The 19,033-nt window shown below is 29.2% G+C and overlaps 1 protein-coding gene across 3 annotated transcripts in view; it reads right to left on the bottom strand.

Moving 5' to 3' along the window:
* The window catches only part of LOC107449687 (cell division cycle 20 protein fzy), a 40,496-nt gene extending 23,940 nt beyond the window's left edge, over positions 1-16,556 (bottom strand). The window contains exons 1-6 of one of the 3 annotated variants that reach the window (XM_071183663.1): positions 16,292-16,556; positions 13,792-14,069; positions 11,275-11,399; positions 6,786-6,927; positions 6,568-6,696; positions 4,809-5,100 (exon numbers count right to left, since the gene is read on the bottom strand). In XM_071183663.1, the coding sequence (XP_071039764.1) occupies positions 4,809-5,100; positions 6,568-6,696; positions 6,786-6,927; positions 11,275-11,399; positions 13,792-14,062 (959 nt within the window). In that variant the 5' untranslated portion in view covers positions 14,063-14,069; positions 16,292-16,556. Of the gene's footprint in view, positions 1-4,808; positions 5,101-6,567; positions 6,697-6,785; positions 6,928-11,274; positions 11,400-13,791; positions 14,070-16,093 lie in introns of all 3 variants that reach the window. The other 2 variants (XM_071183661.1, XM_071183662.1) reach the window with 2 other exon arrangements.
* Between the last annotated feature and the right edge of the window lie 2,477 nt (positions 16,557-19,033).

Below are 19,033 nucleotides of genomic sequence, written 5' to 3'. Positions count from 1 at the left end.
ATTCTGTGAAGTATAAATTAGTAAAATTAAGATATTTTCTTTTATGGAGAGATGCAGTATCAAAGGTATGTTTAGTGATCTTTTAAGACGTTTTCTTATGGTAAAAACTTTAATTTGGTAAAATTGGTTCATTACCTGAGTTACGTTTTGTGAATATTTCAATTGAAAAATCACAAATACTGCACTAAAGCATTAATTTATTTTAAAGTAATAGAAGAAAACTAATTTTAAAAATGAAGTAGTTAATGATTTGGGAAGAAAATTTGACCTTCCCACTGGTTTACTGGCACATCTATTTTCTTAAAATCATTTTTGTCAAGAAACAAAACATGCATCTTTTCCAATTATTTTCAGCAAATATTGTATTTCCAGTTCACAAACATGCGTATTTGTGTTAATAATGTGCCCGAGATAGCACTTATCATTAGAATTTTTCACAGAAACTGACTATTTGTGAGTCACTATCTTGCAATCTGTGCTTATTCCAGTATCTAGAGATACTTGAATAACATGCATAGATTTTATGTTTTGGATTACTGTTGCATCTTGCCATGGATTGATATTTTCAATAAATGTAAATTTATTTTGACTTACATGTAATAGTGTTGTATTAGGCATGTGTTAATTGGTTAGCTTTGTGAACAACACAGTAAAACACAACTTGTTTTTGTACTGCACGCCTTTATCGTCTACAACACTTCTGCCACGTGATGTAAAATATTTCCAAATGAATTTATTTTTTTATATTTGATTGACAAAAGATGAAATAATTCAACCGTATATATATTTTTAAATTATGAACTTGGTCCATCACAATAAAGAATTTATGTTAGTTCATTTTCTGAAGCAGAATAATTTCGAAAAAGCTTCACAAACAGTCTTAAAATAAAAGTGTGGGCACTACTTTTACCTTTGTCTTTTTTAGCAGGGCATATTATAAATGAGGAACAAGTACCATCTAAGAAAATAGTTGAATAATTGGAAGAAAAAAAAGCTCTATATCATTATGGTGATTGAACTTAGTTTTGATATTCACAAGAATATGCCATTGAAAAATCAATACGAACTTCCTGGATTTTACTACTAAATATGTCCTTTTGGAATTCATCAGTATGGATTATTTTAACCATTATGTATTATGCAAATTTAGCCCACTTTTCAAAAAATTCTCCTGCACATTTGCCATCATATTTTTTTTACTAAGAGACAATTAGCATCTTTACAGTCTTCAACTACAATAGAAGATAGTTAGAAATCTATAACAAACAATGATCGATTTTAGTAAATAGCGCACCCTTCCAACTATTAGAATAAAGATTTTTTTCCCACTTAATTCACATAAATACTTTTTTATCACCATGCATCGTCATAAACTAGCTCTTACGCTTTTTATCGTCAATTTTTTTTCTCTCAGTAATCCAGACAAAGATCTCTTCAACCCAAGCATAGTACCCAATGTCACTTCCAAAGAAAAATTCCTTTATTAGTGATTTAAGTTTCTCTGAAATACTTAGTGATGAGCGTTTTATATCATTATCAATGTGCTTTGAAAATTCAAGTCTAACTCTTGTTGCTAACAGATATTACAGCAATTTTCTTTCTTTGCGAAACAGAAAACTTTTAAATGATTTGCAAATTGCTTTTTCTAATAACTGAGGTCGTGGATAGGGTGTACTTTTTGGTGTTTTAAAATTTAATATAATGTTATCATTATTCAACTCATGTCCCTCTTTTGTTCTTCCATCTTTTATCTTGAGTTTGCATTTTTGTACCCGTTTTGCTACTTTGGCTCTATACTGCTTCTCAAGAACTCTATTTACTACTCATTTATTATTATTAAAATGGCAGGCCCTTCTGAAAACGCTTAGGGAGACCATACATATAAAGGAAACTCCTAATTATATGCTGAATTGGGTGGCCCACAACGTTGGGATAAACAAATTTGTGGATAATTTGCAATACGCTTAAAAAAAAACATTTTTTTAAGCAGTTTTTTTTTCACATTTTTTTTTTTTTTTTAAATTTCAGTATGAAAAAGCCTGACAACTTTTTGTTCCTTGATGTTGGAAAGGCAGGAGACTAAAATAAAACAGGCACAAGCAGGCTTTTAATTCAGAAGTTCATACACTATTGAAAAAAACACACAAAACATTGTTCAAAAAACATGCATTAGTTTTATGAAGAGTTAAATTATTCAAGCAAATCATGACTCACGTTTACCTTGCTCTTTATGAATGCCTCACCTTTATCACCTTCTCAATGTTCACGTTTACTTATGTATGGCACTTGAAGCTGCAATGTTTAAATGTACACCCATTTGATTAATTGTGATCACCTGGGCTACGAACATGAACGTTTGCTAGAATGTTGTAAGCAAAAGTCTTTAAATAGTTTTAGCTGTGAATTTATTTTCATTCTAAATGCTATATTGTTTATCATTTCAAAAAAAGGTGAAGTGTGGATGATCCTCAAAGCAGATAATCTGGATTTACTATATATAAATTTCACACATTGAGATTAAGGTTGCATTTTGTTAAAATATTTAAATTTATATAATTTTTCTGAAACAAGTTAAACTTAGCTTCAATATTTGACAAACAGAATACTAAAAGTATAACATTTTTTATTGGAAAAAAAGAGCTTCGAAACAATTTAAGTGCTTAAAGATAAAGGAGGGAGAAACAATTTTCTAATTAAATAATTGTACAAATAGAACTTCAACAGAGACAACAGGCAAGATGTACACAATATTTAAGATTCATTCAATATCAAAGGATAAAATATTTTTTTAAAAATTGTCCTCTCGCATATTAAAAAAAAACTATGAAATTATCCGTACTCAAAAATTTTATAGAAACAAGATGCAACTCTACTTTTAAGACAGGGAGCATAACTGAATGCTCTCCTGAACCCTTCATATGTTAACCATGCTTTTATGTTTGCTATTAGAATTTTACAAAATCAGAGAACTAGTACTTTAAGCTAACGTAAACCCTTTCTTTCAAGAGCTTATCACAGAATATAGCTGTTAAAGGCGTATCTATTCTTAAAAAAATTCAAATCATTCTTCTGTTCTCTTTTTATTTTATAGTTATTTTGTTACTTAAACAGATTATTTTTGTGATTTTAAGAAAATAGATGTGCCAGTGGAAAGAAGGGGTAAAAATTTCATCCCAAATCATTAACTACTTCATTTGTTAAAATTAATTAGTTTTCTTCTATTCGGTTGATGTAACAAAATAAAATTGTTTAAATGAACTCAATGCTAATTTCTTAATTTAATATGTTGTGGCATAGTGATATTTTAAGAAATTAATTATACTAAACAGCTGGCATGTATCACTAAAAAGTATGTTTTTGTTTTTTAAACTAATAATTCATTCTATTATTCGTAAAATTTATTTGACTTAAATTCCTGAAAAAACTAGATACAGGTCTAAAAATTTTAAATCATGTTAAAAAAATATATATCTATTTTTGATAGGTAATATATAATAACATGATATAAGAGTAAAGACACATTTCCCTTATAAGTTGACCAACAATTTAAAGGAATACACAGTAAGAGGTACTACACACTGTACATTTCATAATAAGAATATGTTTAGAAACAAGCGTGAAATACATAATCTCCCTACTTTAATTTCATAGAATAAAAAATTTTTAAAAAGATATTTTATCCGAAATCTAAATTTATTTGTGAAATTAAGTTTGGGCAAAACTAAAATAGTAAAAAGTGAGACTGATGCCTAACTAAGTTCTTACGCAAACATAATGAAGATAAAAATATATATTGTAAATAAAACCAAACAAATATAAATTACTTAAGTTACTAATGAAACATAGATGATAACACACATAATGTGATAATTGTGATTAAAATTTCAAATTTATCACTAATTTTTTATTATTTAGCTTCTCAATTGCAGATTTTTTCTTATCCTTTTATTTATAAGTACAAATTTATAAGAAACTGCACACCAGTAAAGATACTTAACTCTTCTCCACAAACAAAACTTGCAAAACAAAATGAAGCTTACACCAAGCTTCAGCTTGCACCAAGCCATGGTGTGTAGCCAGATTTTCATCAAAAAGTAAGCACGTTCTAAGTACTTTTGAAGCACTCAAAAATATTTTTAATCACTTTCCAAAAAAAAAAATTCATAATTAGCAAATGTGCAGCAATAAAAATCATTTTCTCTATCCTTTAAAGTTCTAAATTTATAAACATAAAATCAACAAAATGCAAAAACATTTTAAAAAACTTGACATAATCATGATAAAATAACTAGTTTTGATAAATATTGCAGAGAAAATTGTGAAAATCTTGTTTTTTTTTTGTAATATATGATAATTGACACAGCAAAGAAAAAATTTCTTTTTGAAAGATAGGAAATTAGGCACTTTTTATAAACCCTGAATAAAAAAAGCTCCTTCAAAGGCTGTTAAAAAACCTAAATCAAAAATAATTACATTTAAGCACTTTTTAAAAGCACTGCACATCCTTGAAGATAAAGCAATCAAAATAAGATGACCAATAAAAAAACCAATTTACTCTCATGCAAATTAAGATTTTTCTTTTATTTAAAAAAAGAAAGAGAGGAACTGTTGTTAACACTTTTTTAATAAAACACTCGAGGTAAAGAAGATTAAACTTTTACCTACTTATGAGTAAAGCTAAACAACTTGAGAAAACAAGACAAAAATTTAAGTACGTTTATGTGGTATTATTTGTTAATTTACCATGTTGAATAGCTTTAAACATTTAAAAATTATATTAATAAAATGCAATTTAAAATTTTATTTACCTAGATAATATATAAGAATTCCATGATAGTGATGGTACTCTAGTAGTGTGACTCTTCATGGTCCGAATTCTCTTTTCGGCACTAACATCCCATAGCTGAATTTCAGAAGTGCTAATCCCTACAGCCAGAACATTTCCCTCATTTAACCACGATACTGAAGATATGTATTCCTCATGTTCAGGCATGTCTAAAAGTTGGTTAATTTCACCAGAGCTTGCATTCCAAAGATAGAGAGATCCATGCAGTGCAACAGCCAAAACATTAGCAGAACTCCAGTCTATAAGATTCAGATCTAAAAAGCCACAAAAAAAAAAAGATTTGTGTTACTAAAGATTTTCTTTTTTTCTAAACCTGTAAACTATACTTGAAAATGAAGTACGTGTGGTTATAGTCTATAAGGAGCAATGTGCTCAAAAAAACTTTAGTTTCCTTAAAAGAGGGAACACTTTGTTCATCTTTTAAATAAAGGACAATTCTGTTTTAAAAGAGGAGACTTGACAAATAGAGAACTGATTCAAGAATAATTACACTCAAAAAGAATAAATTACGTTAAATATGAAAATACTTACCTCTTCAAATAAATTTAGGCAAAATAAATCAGAATTTGTAAAAAAAATTTAAAAAAAAAAAAACACTTGCAAAAGGATAAAATTTTATATTTCGATGCAAATAAAATGTAATACCTTAACACACACACTACCAAATGTAATGTAAACAAATCTGAATTAGCAGCAAATCTGAATCAGTCATGCATTTTTTCAAAGTTATTTTTATGAAATAAAATATTTTAATTTCTCAAATACAAAAATTTTTAAAATCCACGTTTAAAAATTTGAATTAACTTTAAAAAATTAATGAAATCAGTGTTTTCATTACAGAAAAAAAAATGAGAGAGAATTTCTCACCCTTTCTCAAAAACAGAGTGAGACCTCAAAAAGTTAAGCGAGATTTCTAAAAATTAAAAAAACGCGAATAGACTTGGAGAAAAGTTATTTCTTTAATTATAATACGTTTTTAACATCTTCTAATTTTTAAAGCATTGAATATTTTTGCTGCATCATCATATGGAAAACGTTCTATAATTACTTTTTCATCAGCTTTTCTCATTAGGTTGCTCAAATGTTTATCAGTCATTTGTATATTTTGTCTTAATTCGGTTTTGAGTGCTAAATGGTCTTGCAACAGATGCTGAACAATTTGGAATCACTAAGTAAATTTGTAGCATTGAAAAAAATTTAAACGTCTTACATGAAGAAATCTTACCTTCGTCTTACATGAAGTAATCTTACCTTCGTCTTACATGAAGTAATCTAACCTTCCGTGAACACTTGGTTGCAGAAAAATGTGTTCTGAAAGGTGTTCTGTCATTCGGGGGGGGGGGGCATTGTGTTCTGCTGTTCGCACTGGTTCAGAACAATACTGGTAAATAGAGAAGCTAGATAACAGGGATCCATGTTGAAAATAATGAAAGATCAAGGAAGAAAAGTGAAACGGATTTTATTCAAAATGGCAGAAGACTAATTTTTTCCAAAATTCAAGCATTTTGAAATTGATTAATAGAGTGCGTGCATCTTCTCGCATTAATAATTTTTTAATGAGAGAAAAGAAAAAAAATAAGCGAGATTCTCGCGCTGTAGTGAAAACACTGGAAATGAATGATAATGAAAATTTTCTCCTCTATTACAAATTATGTATTAACAAATTATCATTATTAACAAATTGTAATGCAATCTAATTTTCCTTTACAAATAGTACTTACAGTAATCATCTAATATTTCAGGAGCATCAAGAATTCGATCAGGATTTTGAGGTATGTGACGAGTTGCTTTCTTGGTAGAACCTGGATTTTTAGTGGAACTGTAAAGTATTTTCAAAGCATTTGCATGACCTAAATATAAATACATTAATTAAAAATCGGGCATTATTATAAAACATCGGAAAGGGAGCACAAATAATATAGTCTTCTTGACAACACACCTGTGGGAGCTTGGGGTGCTTTGTTTTGATAAGCTAAAATTCGACAATTCGATATATCTTCACCTAACAAGTTTTCACTCATAGTTTTCCTATAATGAGAGCTATTAGGGCTTAAATTTTCATCTTCACTTCCTTTAGTAACCTGAAAACTCAAAATAATGAGGCTCTTTCAAAATAACGATAAATATAATCTACAATGCTGTAACAAAAGAAAACAAAAAAACACTATAAATATTTAAAATTAAAAACATATACAGTAAAACTTTTTTTTTTGTGCGGTGGATAGGAGCCGCATAAAAAAAGTCGAACTCAGAAAATACATCAATGATTCATGAAATAGATGAGAGGACGCTTTCAATTAAATTAAATAATTAAATCAGACCTAAAGAAATTGTAAAAATATTTAATTCTTCATTGTACATATACATGGAGAAGTTCTCAAATTATACATTAAATAGTTTGCTGCTATTCGTCGGAATCCAAAACGCACATCTTCTTGTGATGAATTGGTTGAAAATCGCTTTCGTCGCTTGAAGATAGGATTTCAATTGACTTGTTTTTTGGTACCATAAGGTCAGTGATCAGTTTTTGTGACGACGGTCGACTGGTCAATTGCTTGTAAACGTCACGTTAGTGAGACATGCATGATCTCAGCTCTTTTTGGAATTTTAAGCGTCTTTCCACATTGGTATCTATTTTAAGAAAATGCGTTTCCAATTTTTTCGAAATATGGATCTCTGCATATATTTTACCTGCTGTTATAGACTCTGGTTCTTCTTGTCCATTTAAGGGAGTATTTATGATTAAGAAATAAAAAAAAATTATAAAAACTACATATAAATAGAAACAAAAGTAATTGATTTATTTACCTTTATCTCATTATAAAATGAATCCTTAATCACATGAATTGTGTATAAAACTCTGAATACGAAGCGTATAGTATTTGAGATACGCGCAGACGAGAATTTACAAAATAAAAATAATGGTTTAATTCTAAAATACAAAGTATTTTAACACAGCAGACAATTTTCTACTGACTTACTTCAACTTGTTTAGCGTAGAATAAATTTTAAACAGAAGAGAAAATGGAGTTGATAATAAATGAACTAATGAAAATAAATAAACAGAGCATTGCGAAGTCCAGATACATCGCTGTCAAGGAGAACTACTGAAGCACAAACTAATAAAATATAAAACTTTCTGTGAACTACAGGATTTTAATTAATACTAATAATTTTAAATTTAAAAAACAGAGTAAAGAAAGAGTTGAAGCAATAAAACAGCTGGAAAAATAAGCAAATAATTTTATCTTTTTTTTCTTCTGAGGAATACTTTTCTTGTTCATTGAAAGGAAAGAAATACTCATGATGTTTCTGTTCTCATTTCAGAAGAAAACAAAATATTCGCCAATGACTGGCTTGCTTCAGCTAGAATTTTAAATTGATAAAATAAAAAATATTTTGAAATCAAAGAAGTTTAAAAGATATTTCGCTCCAGAAATGATGTTCTTTCCTTCATTTTTTGAAAAAACACCAGAACTTTTAAAGAACATGATAAAACATTTTATATTGTAATAAAATAGGACTGAGTGGAGATTTTGTTACAAATTCAGATATTCGAAACACCATGAAATAGGGGGGGGGGATTGCATTTTAAAAATTAAATTTTTTGGAAACCTAAATCCATGAATTTCCAGGATTTTTTTTAAAAAAAATAGTTAAGATCATGACAAATATTGTTCAACATCGAAATTCAGGACTTTCCCTGATTTTTCATGACTTTTCAGGTGCACAGATATCCTGTATTTATTAATAGAGCAAGACTTAGAGCAATGCATAACATTGGTATATTAGGCACCAACNAACTCAAGTTTGACAAAACCTTATTAAATACAAAAAAAAAAAATAGAACCCGGAAAGAAAAAAAAATTTTTCTTACAGCCCTGCCAAACGTATTGATATTGCTTGATATTTTTTTAAATGATAAAATATATTATTGATCAAAAATAATTGAACACACAAATTTAAAAGAAATTAGTTAACTTCTGTTATATGATGCATTAACTTTGTTAGAATTTTTTTGCTACACAATGCATAACATTGGTATATTAGGCACCAACAACAAAAGGTTGAATAATCTGATTATTTTTAAGAATTAATTTCTCTTTAATTATAGATACTGTCAATTAAATATACTCTGATAAAAAAATTTCCCATAAAGATTTTTACTTTAAGTTTAAATTAGTAATGTGAATCCGTAAATAAAAACAAAAATAGATTTTTAAATATTCTATACGCCCAAGGAGCGGGAGACTTCATTTTGACTTCATATAAAAATACTACCTCAAACTTAAGCTAAAAAGTTAATGAAGGGGTTAATATAATCATTGATTACAGCAAAATTTTTTGTTCAGAAAATTATAATTTTTATAAATGATCTACTTCTTATTAGGCTTATTTCACAAAATTTTAATACTTAATTCGTATATGCATAAATGAATAAAAAAAAATTAATGGCCACATTATATTAAGAAATCACTTTAATTTCATTTCGAATCAAAAAATACCTACAATTTAAAACAATATTATTACTTGCATAACCGCCAACTTCAGAAAGTAGGAATTAGAAAGATTGGAAATTCAAAAATAGGAAGAATGTGCACAACATAAATTTTCATTCTTGATGTACTTTAACTTTAAAGACTCATTAATAACCTTTTTTAATACATATAATTAGCAAAAGGAATTGAATATAAAAATATTTGTAAAGTAGAAATTCCCTTAAATGTTTTTAAAATTCACTGAATGAACACTAAATTGCAAAATTAGGTGTTTTCTTCTGTACATTTAGCAATAGTGTTTAATTTATGTGATAAGCTTCAAATAATATTTAAATACTTTTTATTAAGTATTTTTAATAATACATAAGCAAGAACTATTGATTTGTTAAATACATTTAAATTTACTATTGCTAGCAACTCAAAGTTGCACATTACTGGAATCTTGGGCATAAATTAAATTTTGAAAATGCCAAAATACAGAAGCTCATCTAGATGCCCTGGAACGTTGTTTTATTCTTATGAATGATGAATCCCTTGCTGAAGACATCAGTTCCTCAAAACCTTTCCCTAGTGCATTGAAATACATTTTACCCTGATTTGCCCCTCTTGGCTCTTTTTTCTTTTCTTTTTTTTGTTTCTCTTTCGGTTTTTGATGGGCAATTTTACATTTTATACTTTCTAATCACTTTTGTACATTCTCCTTCACATTGACAAGGCTTGAGAATAGGTATGTATTTTTTAAGCGTCTGAAACATATTGACTTAATTCGTTTTATTTATTTTTGCTTATGTTCCTTGGGTTATTTTTTCAATACTGGTTTAGTAATTGAATTATTTAGAAATCCAATTCATGGGGGGGGGGAGCAAAACAAAGTTTACAGAATATATTGTACTGTCTTAAGCTGTAACCGAAATAAATTTTGTTAGTAATATTTTTATTGAGACTTTTCAACCTATCAAAGTTTATGAAGATAATTCTGAAGCTCTTACATAAACATCAGCTAAATAGAGAAACTTTACAAAAAAATTATAAGCATATTGAAGTACAATTTTATTATGTTCATGAAAAAGGAAGAAAAAAATGGAGTTATTGATATTGTTTAAGTAGAATCAGATTTTAAAATTGATATTTTTACTGAAATTTTAAGAAATGTTAAAATTGCTATAAGTTTTGCTTATGTTTGAAAAATAAGCAAGCTAAATTGCTTTAAACTTTGTTCAGCATTTAAAAAATAATGAATGTTTTCTTAGAAGTTCTGTTTTTTGTTTAAAAGTCTGTCTATCCTGTGATATTTTTAGAAATGTAAGAAGAGTTAATTTATTGTGTTTAACATGCTTTTTGTAATGTGTTATAATTTTTAAAAAAATATTTAAAAGGTAACTGTATAAATGTCTAATTATCGAATAACTCAACAAAAATTCAAGTATTTAAAAATAAACATAGAGACTTCAATTCTTGACAGAGAGTTGGACAATTTCTGAGATATAAAAAAATGCTTGAGGAAATCGATATATTAAATTTACTTTTTTTTGCAGTGATAAAAAATGCTCGAGAAAGTCAATATTTTTTTTTAAATTAACTATTTTGATGTGAATAGCAGGAATAAAAATTATTGCATTTGTATGATATGTTTATCCTTTTAAAGCGAATTGATTAAAAAAAATCAAAATTTGAAATTCGAAAAACACTGAATATAAATCAAGATGCGTAATTTATAAATCCCTATCGCTCGCATACAGATACACATTTGTAGAAACATTTGTACATACTATTCATTGGTACAAAAACAAGTTACATTTCAATGTATTGAAATTTACTTACATCACCCAAACTATTATTGGAAAAAGATTTGTAGAACAAAATACATTATCATGGCTAGCATTTAAATATCAAAATACAAAAAAAAAAATACTAGCAAAGTATAAAAACCATATAATGCGCCAAATCAAATTGCATAGCACTTCTGTTAGGGATGAATCGATCACCCATTTGTTCAGGTAAAGGACTTTTTCGATCTGATTTTCTCCCAGGAGTAAGCCGTCTGGTCAGTTCATCTAAAACAAATTAAAACCAACTCAAATTAAAATTGAATACAACAATCAGCTTGATTTATCCAAGCCTTATCATTAACCTTACTAATCTCTATCCTAATTGAAGTAATGAATATTAATGTCTCTACTTACAGTGAGAAGTTAGCTTGCAAACAGTTTCACTAGTGTATTAAAAAAGAACTGAAATTAATATTAAAATATCTCAAATCCTATAGTGGATTGATTTAAATATACATATAATAGGGTAATTCCATCAGTGTACATGTAACATTTGTAGACTTTGTGTACTAAATTAAAATACTATGCGTCAGCAATATTTTAGCTAAAATCTAGTTTAAATTAAGATTATAAGGGATTCAGATTATATTAGGATTAAGATAAGATTAAGATTATGGCAAGTAACTTTAGGATTTAAATGAGGTTGAGTTCTATTATTGTAATAATTTTTATTATATGGGTAGCTTTTTCTATTTAGAAACTTTATATTATATCCATTATTGTGTAAGCAATATTCAGAAATTCAACAAAATTCTATAATATGACCATGTTTGGCACAAAAAACAAATATTTTGCTGCAATTTTTTTAATATTGTAATGTCTATAGGGGCATCATACATTTGAAACCCTTTGCTATAACATTCACATTTGAAAACTTACATTCATATAAAATAAATCCCCTATAATTGAAAATAATGTACTATAAAATATTCATGATTTTCAGTTCAAATATTTAAAAAAAAATGTACATTGATTAGAAAATGAAATTTGTTAATTTGTGAATAAAAATTAATTTAAATTCGTAAGACTTATTTTATAAATTATAATTTTATGCTTAGGTATGTCAAAATGAAATCTGTACCAAAAATATTGAGTGATACTATACTACCTTTATTGATCATGATCGATACTACCTTTAGCTAACATGAAATATAAAGAAAAAAATATAAATTTCAGACACAATAAATTGTTCAAATAATAAAGGTCTATTAGAATAAATTTAGAATAATGTTTAAATTTAATTTTCGGAATCTTAGCATGCCTTCAGCCTGGCACGGGGAGGAAAAATGCTTTTCTTTCAAACCATGTAGGAAGCGAATTTAACTACGTCGTAATAGCAAACCACGGGCGGGTTCCATTACAAATCGAAATGCATAATTAACTCCAGGTTTATTGTTTTTACAGGGATACAAAAACAAAATTTAAAAAAGCAGAAGGGGGAGAATTTTTGAACTTTCCTTTTTAAAAGTATTTTGCGAACTACCGTTTGAATTTGTGAAGGCACCGCTAAACGGTGGTAAATTTGCCCTTGACAGATCCCTGGTAGACCTTCGCTTTTTAGCTTCTAAAAAACAGTTTATAAGAAAATTTATAGTTTTAAATTCACTGTGAAAGGACAAATTTGTGGATATTTAAGCTTTCTGTTGATTCAGCAACACATGCAGATCATGTAAGTTATTTGGGTAGAACTCTACATAAACAGAAGTGATTTTTGCTAAATCAAAAATATACTAAATCCAATAAAAAATGCTAAATCCACTTGTTGAAAGTGTAACTAATTTTATATATTATATAGTTTAGCTGTTGAAGCTTTTAAAGTTACATTTATTTCATATTTAAAAATAATATAATCAAACACATGCAGGTGCACTTTATGTGTACCTTGGTATGTATGCCGAAATTTATGACTGCGTAGTAAGCAAGGGAAATCTCATAGTATTATGAAGATTCAATTTTATACCAAATGAGTAACATTTTTAAGTGCATTTTAATTTTAAAAAAATTGTTTTATATTAAGGTCCTTCAACCAGGGTCCTGCTTTTATGAATTTGTGCAAATAGGGTCCTGTTATTAAACAAAAACATTTTCAAGGAGTTTTTAAATAGTAAATAGATACAAGATTATTCTCAACACTAAAACTAGAAAAATAAATAAATTTCCAAAAATAAACAGCAAATGCTGCTTCTAAATTAGAGATGCAACATACAAATATTTGATATTTAGCCTATACAAACTTCAAACAAAACAAACTTAATTCGTTTTTCTTTCTCCCCCTGGAAAGGGTTTATTCGATTAACAAAACAATAGTGAAAAACAAATTTGTGGAGAGTCCGATTAAAAGAAATATCATTTTGTGAAGGGTCCGATTTTAAGATTAAATATTTTGTGAAGGGTCAGCTAACGCACCCAAATTTCTATTAAACAGACCCCTGATTAGTTTAAATTAATATGAAAATTATTTTAATATAAATTTTATTTTCAGACAACAATATCTCTAGCATCTGCATCAAACCATGCAAGATTCTAATTCTCTTGAGAAAATCACTTTTAAAAAATGATTCTAATAAAAATAAAAACATTAAACTTTTAAGAAACAAAACAATTGACAAATACATACCAATAGGTGATTTTGAGGACTTTGTTGAGGTTTTGGCATTCCCCACACCGAGAGAAGAGACATTTCTACCAGGACTGGGATTAGCTTTAAAAGCGCTTCTGTTTAATGAAATATTTAAGGTTGAATTGTTACTTGATGTATTGAAAGACATATCAACAGAAGATGTATCTTGCAAAGTCTTTTTTTGCCACCTAGGAGCCGGGCCTTGACGTAATGGAGCATTGTGGCTTAAAGCATTAGAAAGTTCATTTTCTAATTTAAATTGTGCCATAATTCACCTGTTACAAAAATAAAAACTATTACAAATTATGAAAGTAGTGTCGTCCAACCATATACTACTTTTTGATTGAAGTACCACTTGCACTATATCAACAAATAAGGAGCCACAAATCCAAATATTTAGACATGTTGGCATAACCAACCTCAGCATATTCAATATGCAACATCTTTTGTAAAAAAAAAATTACAAATTTAATAGCATTGTGGTGATTGTAGTTGGCGTGTCAAATCACGATACGGAGTTGTCCCCATCCAATTATTTCCGGGTACCAGAGGGTATTTTTGCATTGTAATCTATCTTGGTAGCAAATATCGCCAAGGAGCCAAATAGACTTAAAAATTTGCAAATTAAAAAAAAAAAAATATGCAGAAGTTTGTTTGAGAGTGTCTGCAAATTATGCCCTTCAAGTTGGCTCCCTTCTTCAATCTTTTTGTTTTTAGTTTCTCACAGACAACTGCCTGCAAATCGCAAAGACTTAGCAATTATTCTGCTGCACATCATATGGAAATCTTTCCAGGAAACTGACAGATCAGGGTGGGTTTTTGCCGTCAAAAACAGGTTTTTGACATGNCAGTATTATACCCTTGTCATGTCAAAAACCACTTTTTGACGTCAAAAACCCAACCCTGTTGAGAGTGTCTGCAAATTATGCCCTTCAAGTTGTATATTATGCCCTTCTTCAATCTTTTCGTTTTTAGTTTCTCACAGACAACTGCCTGCAAATCGCAAAGACTTAGCAATTATTCTGCTGCACATCATATGGAAATCTTTCCAGGAAACTGACAGATCAGGGTGGGTTTTTGCCGTCAAAAACAGGTTTTTGACATGACAGTGGTAAAAACGGTGTTTTTACAGGAAAAAACCGTCAAAAACCTACTGTTTTCTTTAATTTATGGCATATAGCGGACAATATATTATTTTCACATAATTGCCTTTATAAATGAATGCTATTGATTTTGCAACTATATACATGTATTCTTACAGAAGAATATACATTCATACAGAAATATTGTTATATACTTATTGAAAATAGTGATACTTTTATCATTATAGCTTGATTTGCAAAGGATTCAAAATTTTGCACTTCTTAATTGTTAGAAAAGAACAAACAAACAAAAAAGCTTGGAACTATTAATAAATTCAAGAACTAAAAAGAAGAATTTAAAATTTGGCATTTCTTAAATATTAGAATTAAGCTTAACAAAACTTGTAACTACAACTAACAAACTAAGTCAAGAATGACTTGACATTCTTCAGTAACGTAATATGTGAAACAAAATGATGCTTGGAAATGTTGAAAATTTTGTTTATCATCCTAATATTTAATCCTAATATACTTCAAATAGTATGTTCTGATATAATCATGTTGGGAAAATGCAAGAATCTGTTCTTAAATATCTTTTAACAACTTTTTTTCTAATTTTGTCGCCTAAAAATGAATTAATTTCAACTTATAATCAGTTAAACTAAAAAAAAAAACAGTTTTACCAAAACTATGGGTTTTTGACATGATGGTAAAAACCATGGTATAAACCGGTAAAAACCATCATGTGTCAAAAACTTGCCAACCCTGTGACAGATTGTCATTTCCTTACTTAAATTAAAACTTATAATAATTACAGTACTTTTAAATATTGAGGTAGACTGCTACGTCTTTCCCCGAATCTTAGTACATAAAATTAGAGCTTAAACCTAAAACCCTATTTATAGACTACATGGAATATTTATTGAGTATTAGACAACAGATTTAAAATATTTTTCTAAACATACATTCAACAAGAATATAACTGAATATAGAATAAACTACATTTAATTTAGATAAACAAATCTAACATTTGAGAAAAATGGATTTCGTTGTAAACAACTTAAAAAAACTAAGTAAGAATTTGACTAAATAATATTAAATATTTTAAAACTAACGTGAAGTTAAAAATAAGAAAAGCTGGAAGTTTAAAGCAAGCCTCGTATTCTAAATTTAAACTAGAAATAATTTTTTACAAATTCGTCAGCTAACAGGCATACCTAAATATTACTTGAAAGGCTATCTACTTACACAACCTTCGCTCAGAAGTAAAGTTTCAGCAGCAGGCAAATAATAGTATTATAAATTTAATATTGTTCAAAATAAAATAATTCTTTGCAATTGAAACAAAAATTTGTCAGAATACAAAAATTAGGAACAGCAAACATTTAAAAAATTAAAATAACTTTCAAACTTGCCACTGTTTAGGTTTAGTTGTAACATTGCTGTATTGCTCGTATTGACGATCGAAATAGACTGCAGGTGGCGTAGAGCAGAACTCTCTACCTATGGCAACACTTCACATGCTTTCCCCATTAGCGTGTGGAAAGTCATAGAGGAAGGAAGTACGTTAGATTCTCTCTTGATTTTCATATAGATTAAAATCTTTTAACTTGAAAAACTATATGGAACTGAAAACTACATTAAACATAGTTCTAAAGAAAAGTATCAGGGAAATTTTAAAAGATATTTTGATTAAATGAAAACGAAAAATATTAAGAAAAGGGAAAATATCGTAGTACATTCTTATACAACTGAAAAGATTTGTTGTAGTTCATTTACGTCGCACTAGAGCTACACAATTGGCTATTGGCGACGGTCTGGGAAACATCCCTGAGGATGATCCAAAGACATGCCATCACAATTTTGATCCTCAACAGAGGGGATGGCATCCCTGCATCGGTAGCCCAACGACCTGCACACGAAGTCGAGCACTTTACGGTAGCACAGTTTAACAAGGACCAATACCGCACACCCTTGGTCCCTACGCAGACTGATCCAAGTGGTCACCCACCTGCACACTGACCGCAGCCAGTGATGCTTGACTTTGGGGATCTGCTGGGAACCGTGTCTTAACGACCAGTCCACTGCGGGACACAACTGAAAAGAGGAGAGGGGAGAAGGGCTAAAGGCATGAATCCGGTCTCTCCCCAGATGGCGTATTCGAGTGTTGCGATCGCCAATCAATATAATGAAGATTCGGGTTGGATGTTGCATAGCAAGAAACGTTATCGCTAACGTCGATGTTCATGGTTACTAGCCTCTATGATTATTAGATTTGGCTACTTATATTCCTTTTTTCCTTTGATTTGAATGTTAGCAAAATTTTTTTGTTTTCTCGATATTCTTTTATTATTTTTTAAGTGCCTTTCAAATTAATATTAGTAATAAAATGAGTTGAAAAACTACACAGATATGACTAACACTCACTAAAACACTGATATAAAGAAAAAAAAATGCGCATATACACTAGAGCATAATATAAAATTATGGTACATTTTTTTAGTTATAAATATTTTTGGGCATGATTCACAGGCACGATGAAAAAAGACATTGCTAGAACATAAATTGTTTCGAATATATTTAATTTTTACCAGCATGATAAATAATTCGCGATCGCAACGAACTACAGGGGGCGTTATTGTATGAGGCGAATATCTGTGATCTCTATATGAACAGTCATTCAGTTACTCTGGAGACGTCTTTAATGTATTCAAAACCAGGCCCTCAGACTCAGTACTTAAAACTACACCCATTGATTTCATGTTACTACTCACAAATATTAAACCACTGGAGGTTGTCTCCGAGGAGAAGCTTTAATTCTTTATGAAAAACTCCTTCACCTTAATGATGCTTTTTGGATGAACTATCGAAATTCTCCTCGGAATCTTAAAACCCAAAATGGTTTTGTCCAGATAATCCATGGCTTCAGAGATGCTCTTCATCTTCCTGTAACAGTGGATAAAGTTATGAAGCCACGTAATCCACTTGTAGCGTATCTACCACTACAAAATTACAACTACAATTCACTAATATATAAGACATCTTAACTCGACTCTATGACGGGGTACCTTCTCATAGATGACGGTTGACATGATCTGTAACTACTCTCCCTACATTGGTGACATTCGGACGTGATGTGAACACGCCTACCTGGGCAGTAACGCCCACTTCGATCTGAGTAAGTCTACTTCGTTGGATGGTCCACATTGAATAGTTGACTTGCTACTTGTGCCTGCAACATTCTCTACCTCCTCGCACTGTTGCTACTCAGTCTCGAGCACACAACGTCGGCCTGCATACACTCGACTGCTAAAGGCAACACAGGAGCGACTACGACTATCCCAGAAAGCATGTAACCTTACGACAACCTTGTGTTTTAACTTTATTTTCATTGTCACGAAAAGGTTTGCAGTAAAAACCTTTTTTCAATGACGTAAAAATATTGCAATTTCCTACCTTTCCTCCTTAAAGGAAAAGTAAATGATTTTTAAATCTTTTTTAAAAAATATTGTTATTTGGGTTAAAAAACAAGCAAATTGTAAACCCTATTTTTTGCATTTTTGCTTGCTGTCATGATTAGATTAGCAGAAATATTAAGCGAAAACCTTTTTCAAAGGAAACGAAATAAAGCAAATATTAACCTTTTCAGCGAAAATATTAATAAATAATTAGAAAATATTTTGCAAAGGACCTCATTTAAGAGAAAGCAAATAACCGAGCATAAGACCATGTTTTTGGATTGTTTTTTAAGGTCTGCGAAAGTACAATACGAAAAATTTCTTTCTTACATACGAAAGGTTTCTCGACACAAGTATAAGTAATAGTTCTTTTTTAGAAACTTTTCATTCAAACAATCTCATTAAAAAATAAATAAAATTTAAAAAAAAATTTAATCTGGAGTTTAAAATTGACTCTTCAATATTTTTTTACAAATTTTACTTTTTTCTCGAATTTGGCTTTAGGGGTCCCATGCTTTACGGTTCCTTTAAAATGTCTGGCCTTCTCTCGTTCATTTTACCTCATTGCAAACCTAGTTATGGTATAGCAATAAAATATCCGCGAAGAGAAATTTTATTTAAAATATTTATATACAGAAAAAATTCGCCCAACTGTCTATTGTGAGCTAGAGGGTCATCGATATTAAGACTCTACGATTT

The sequence above is a fragment of the Parasteatoda tepidariorum genome, chromosome 7 (genome assembly GCF_043381705.1).
Source record: "Parasteatoda tepidariorum isolate YZ-2023 chromosome 7, CAS_Ptep_4.0, whole genome shotgun sequence".
In the NCBI taxonomy this organism is placed as follows: domain Eukaryota; kingdom Metazoa; phylum Arthropoda; class Arachnida; order Araneae; family Theridiidae; genus Parasteatoda; species Parasteatoda tepidariorum.
The sequence above is the reverse complement of the archived record's forward strand: the minus strand, read 5'-3'. Positions and strand labels throughout refer to the sequence as shown.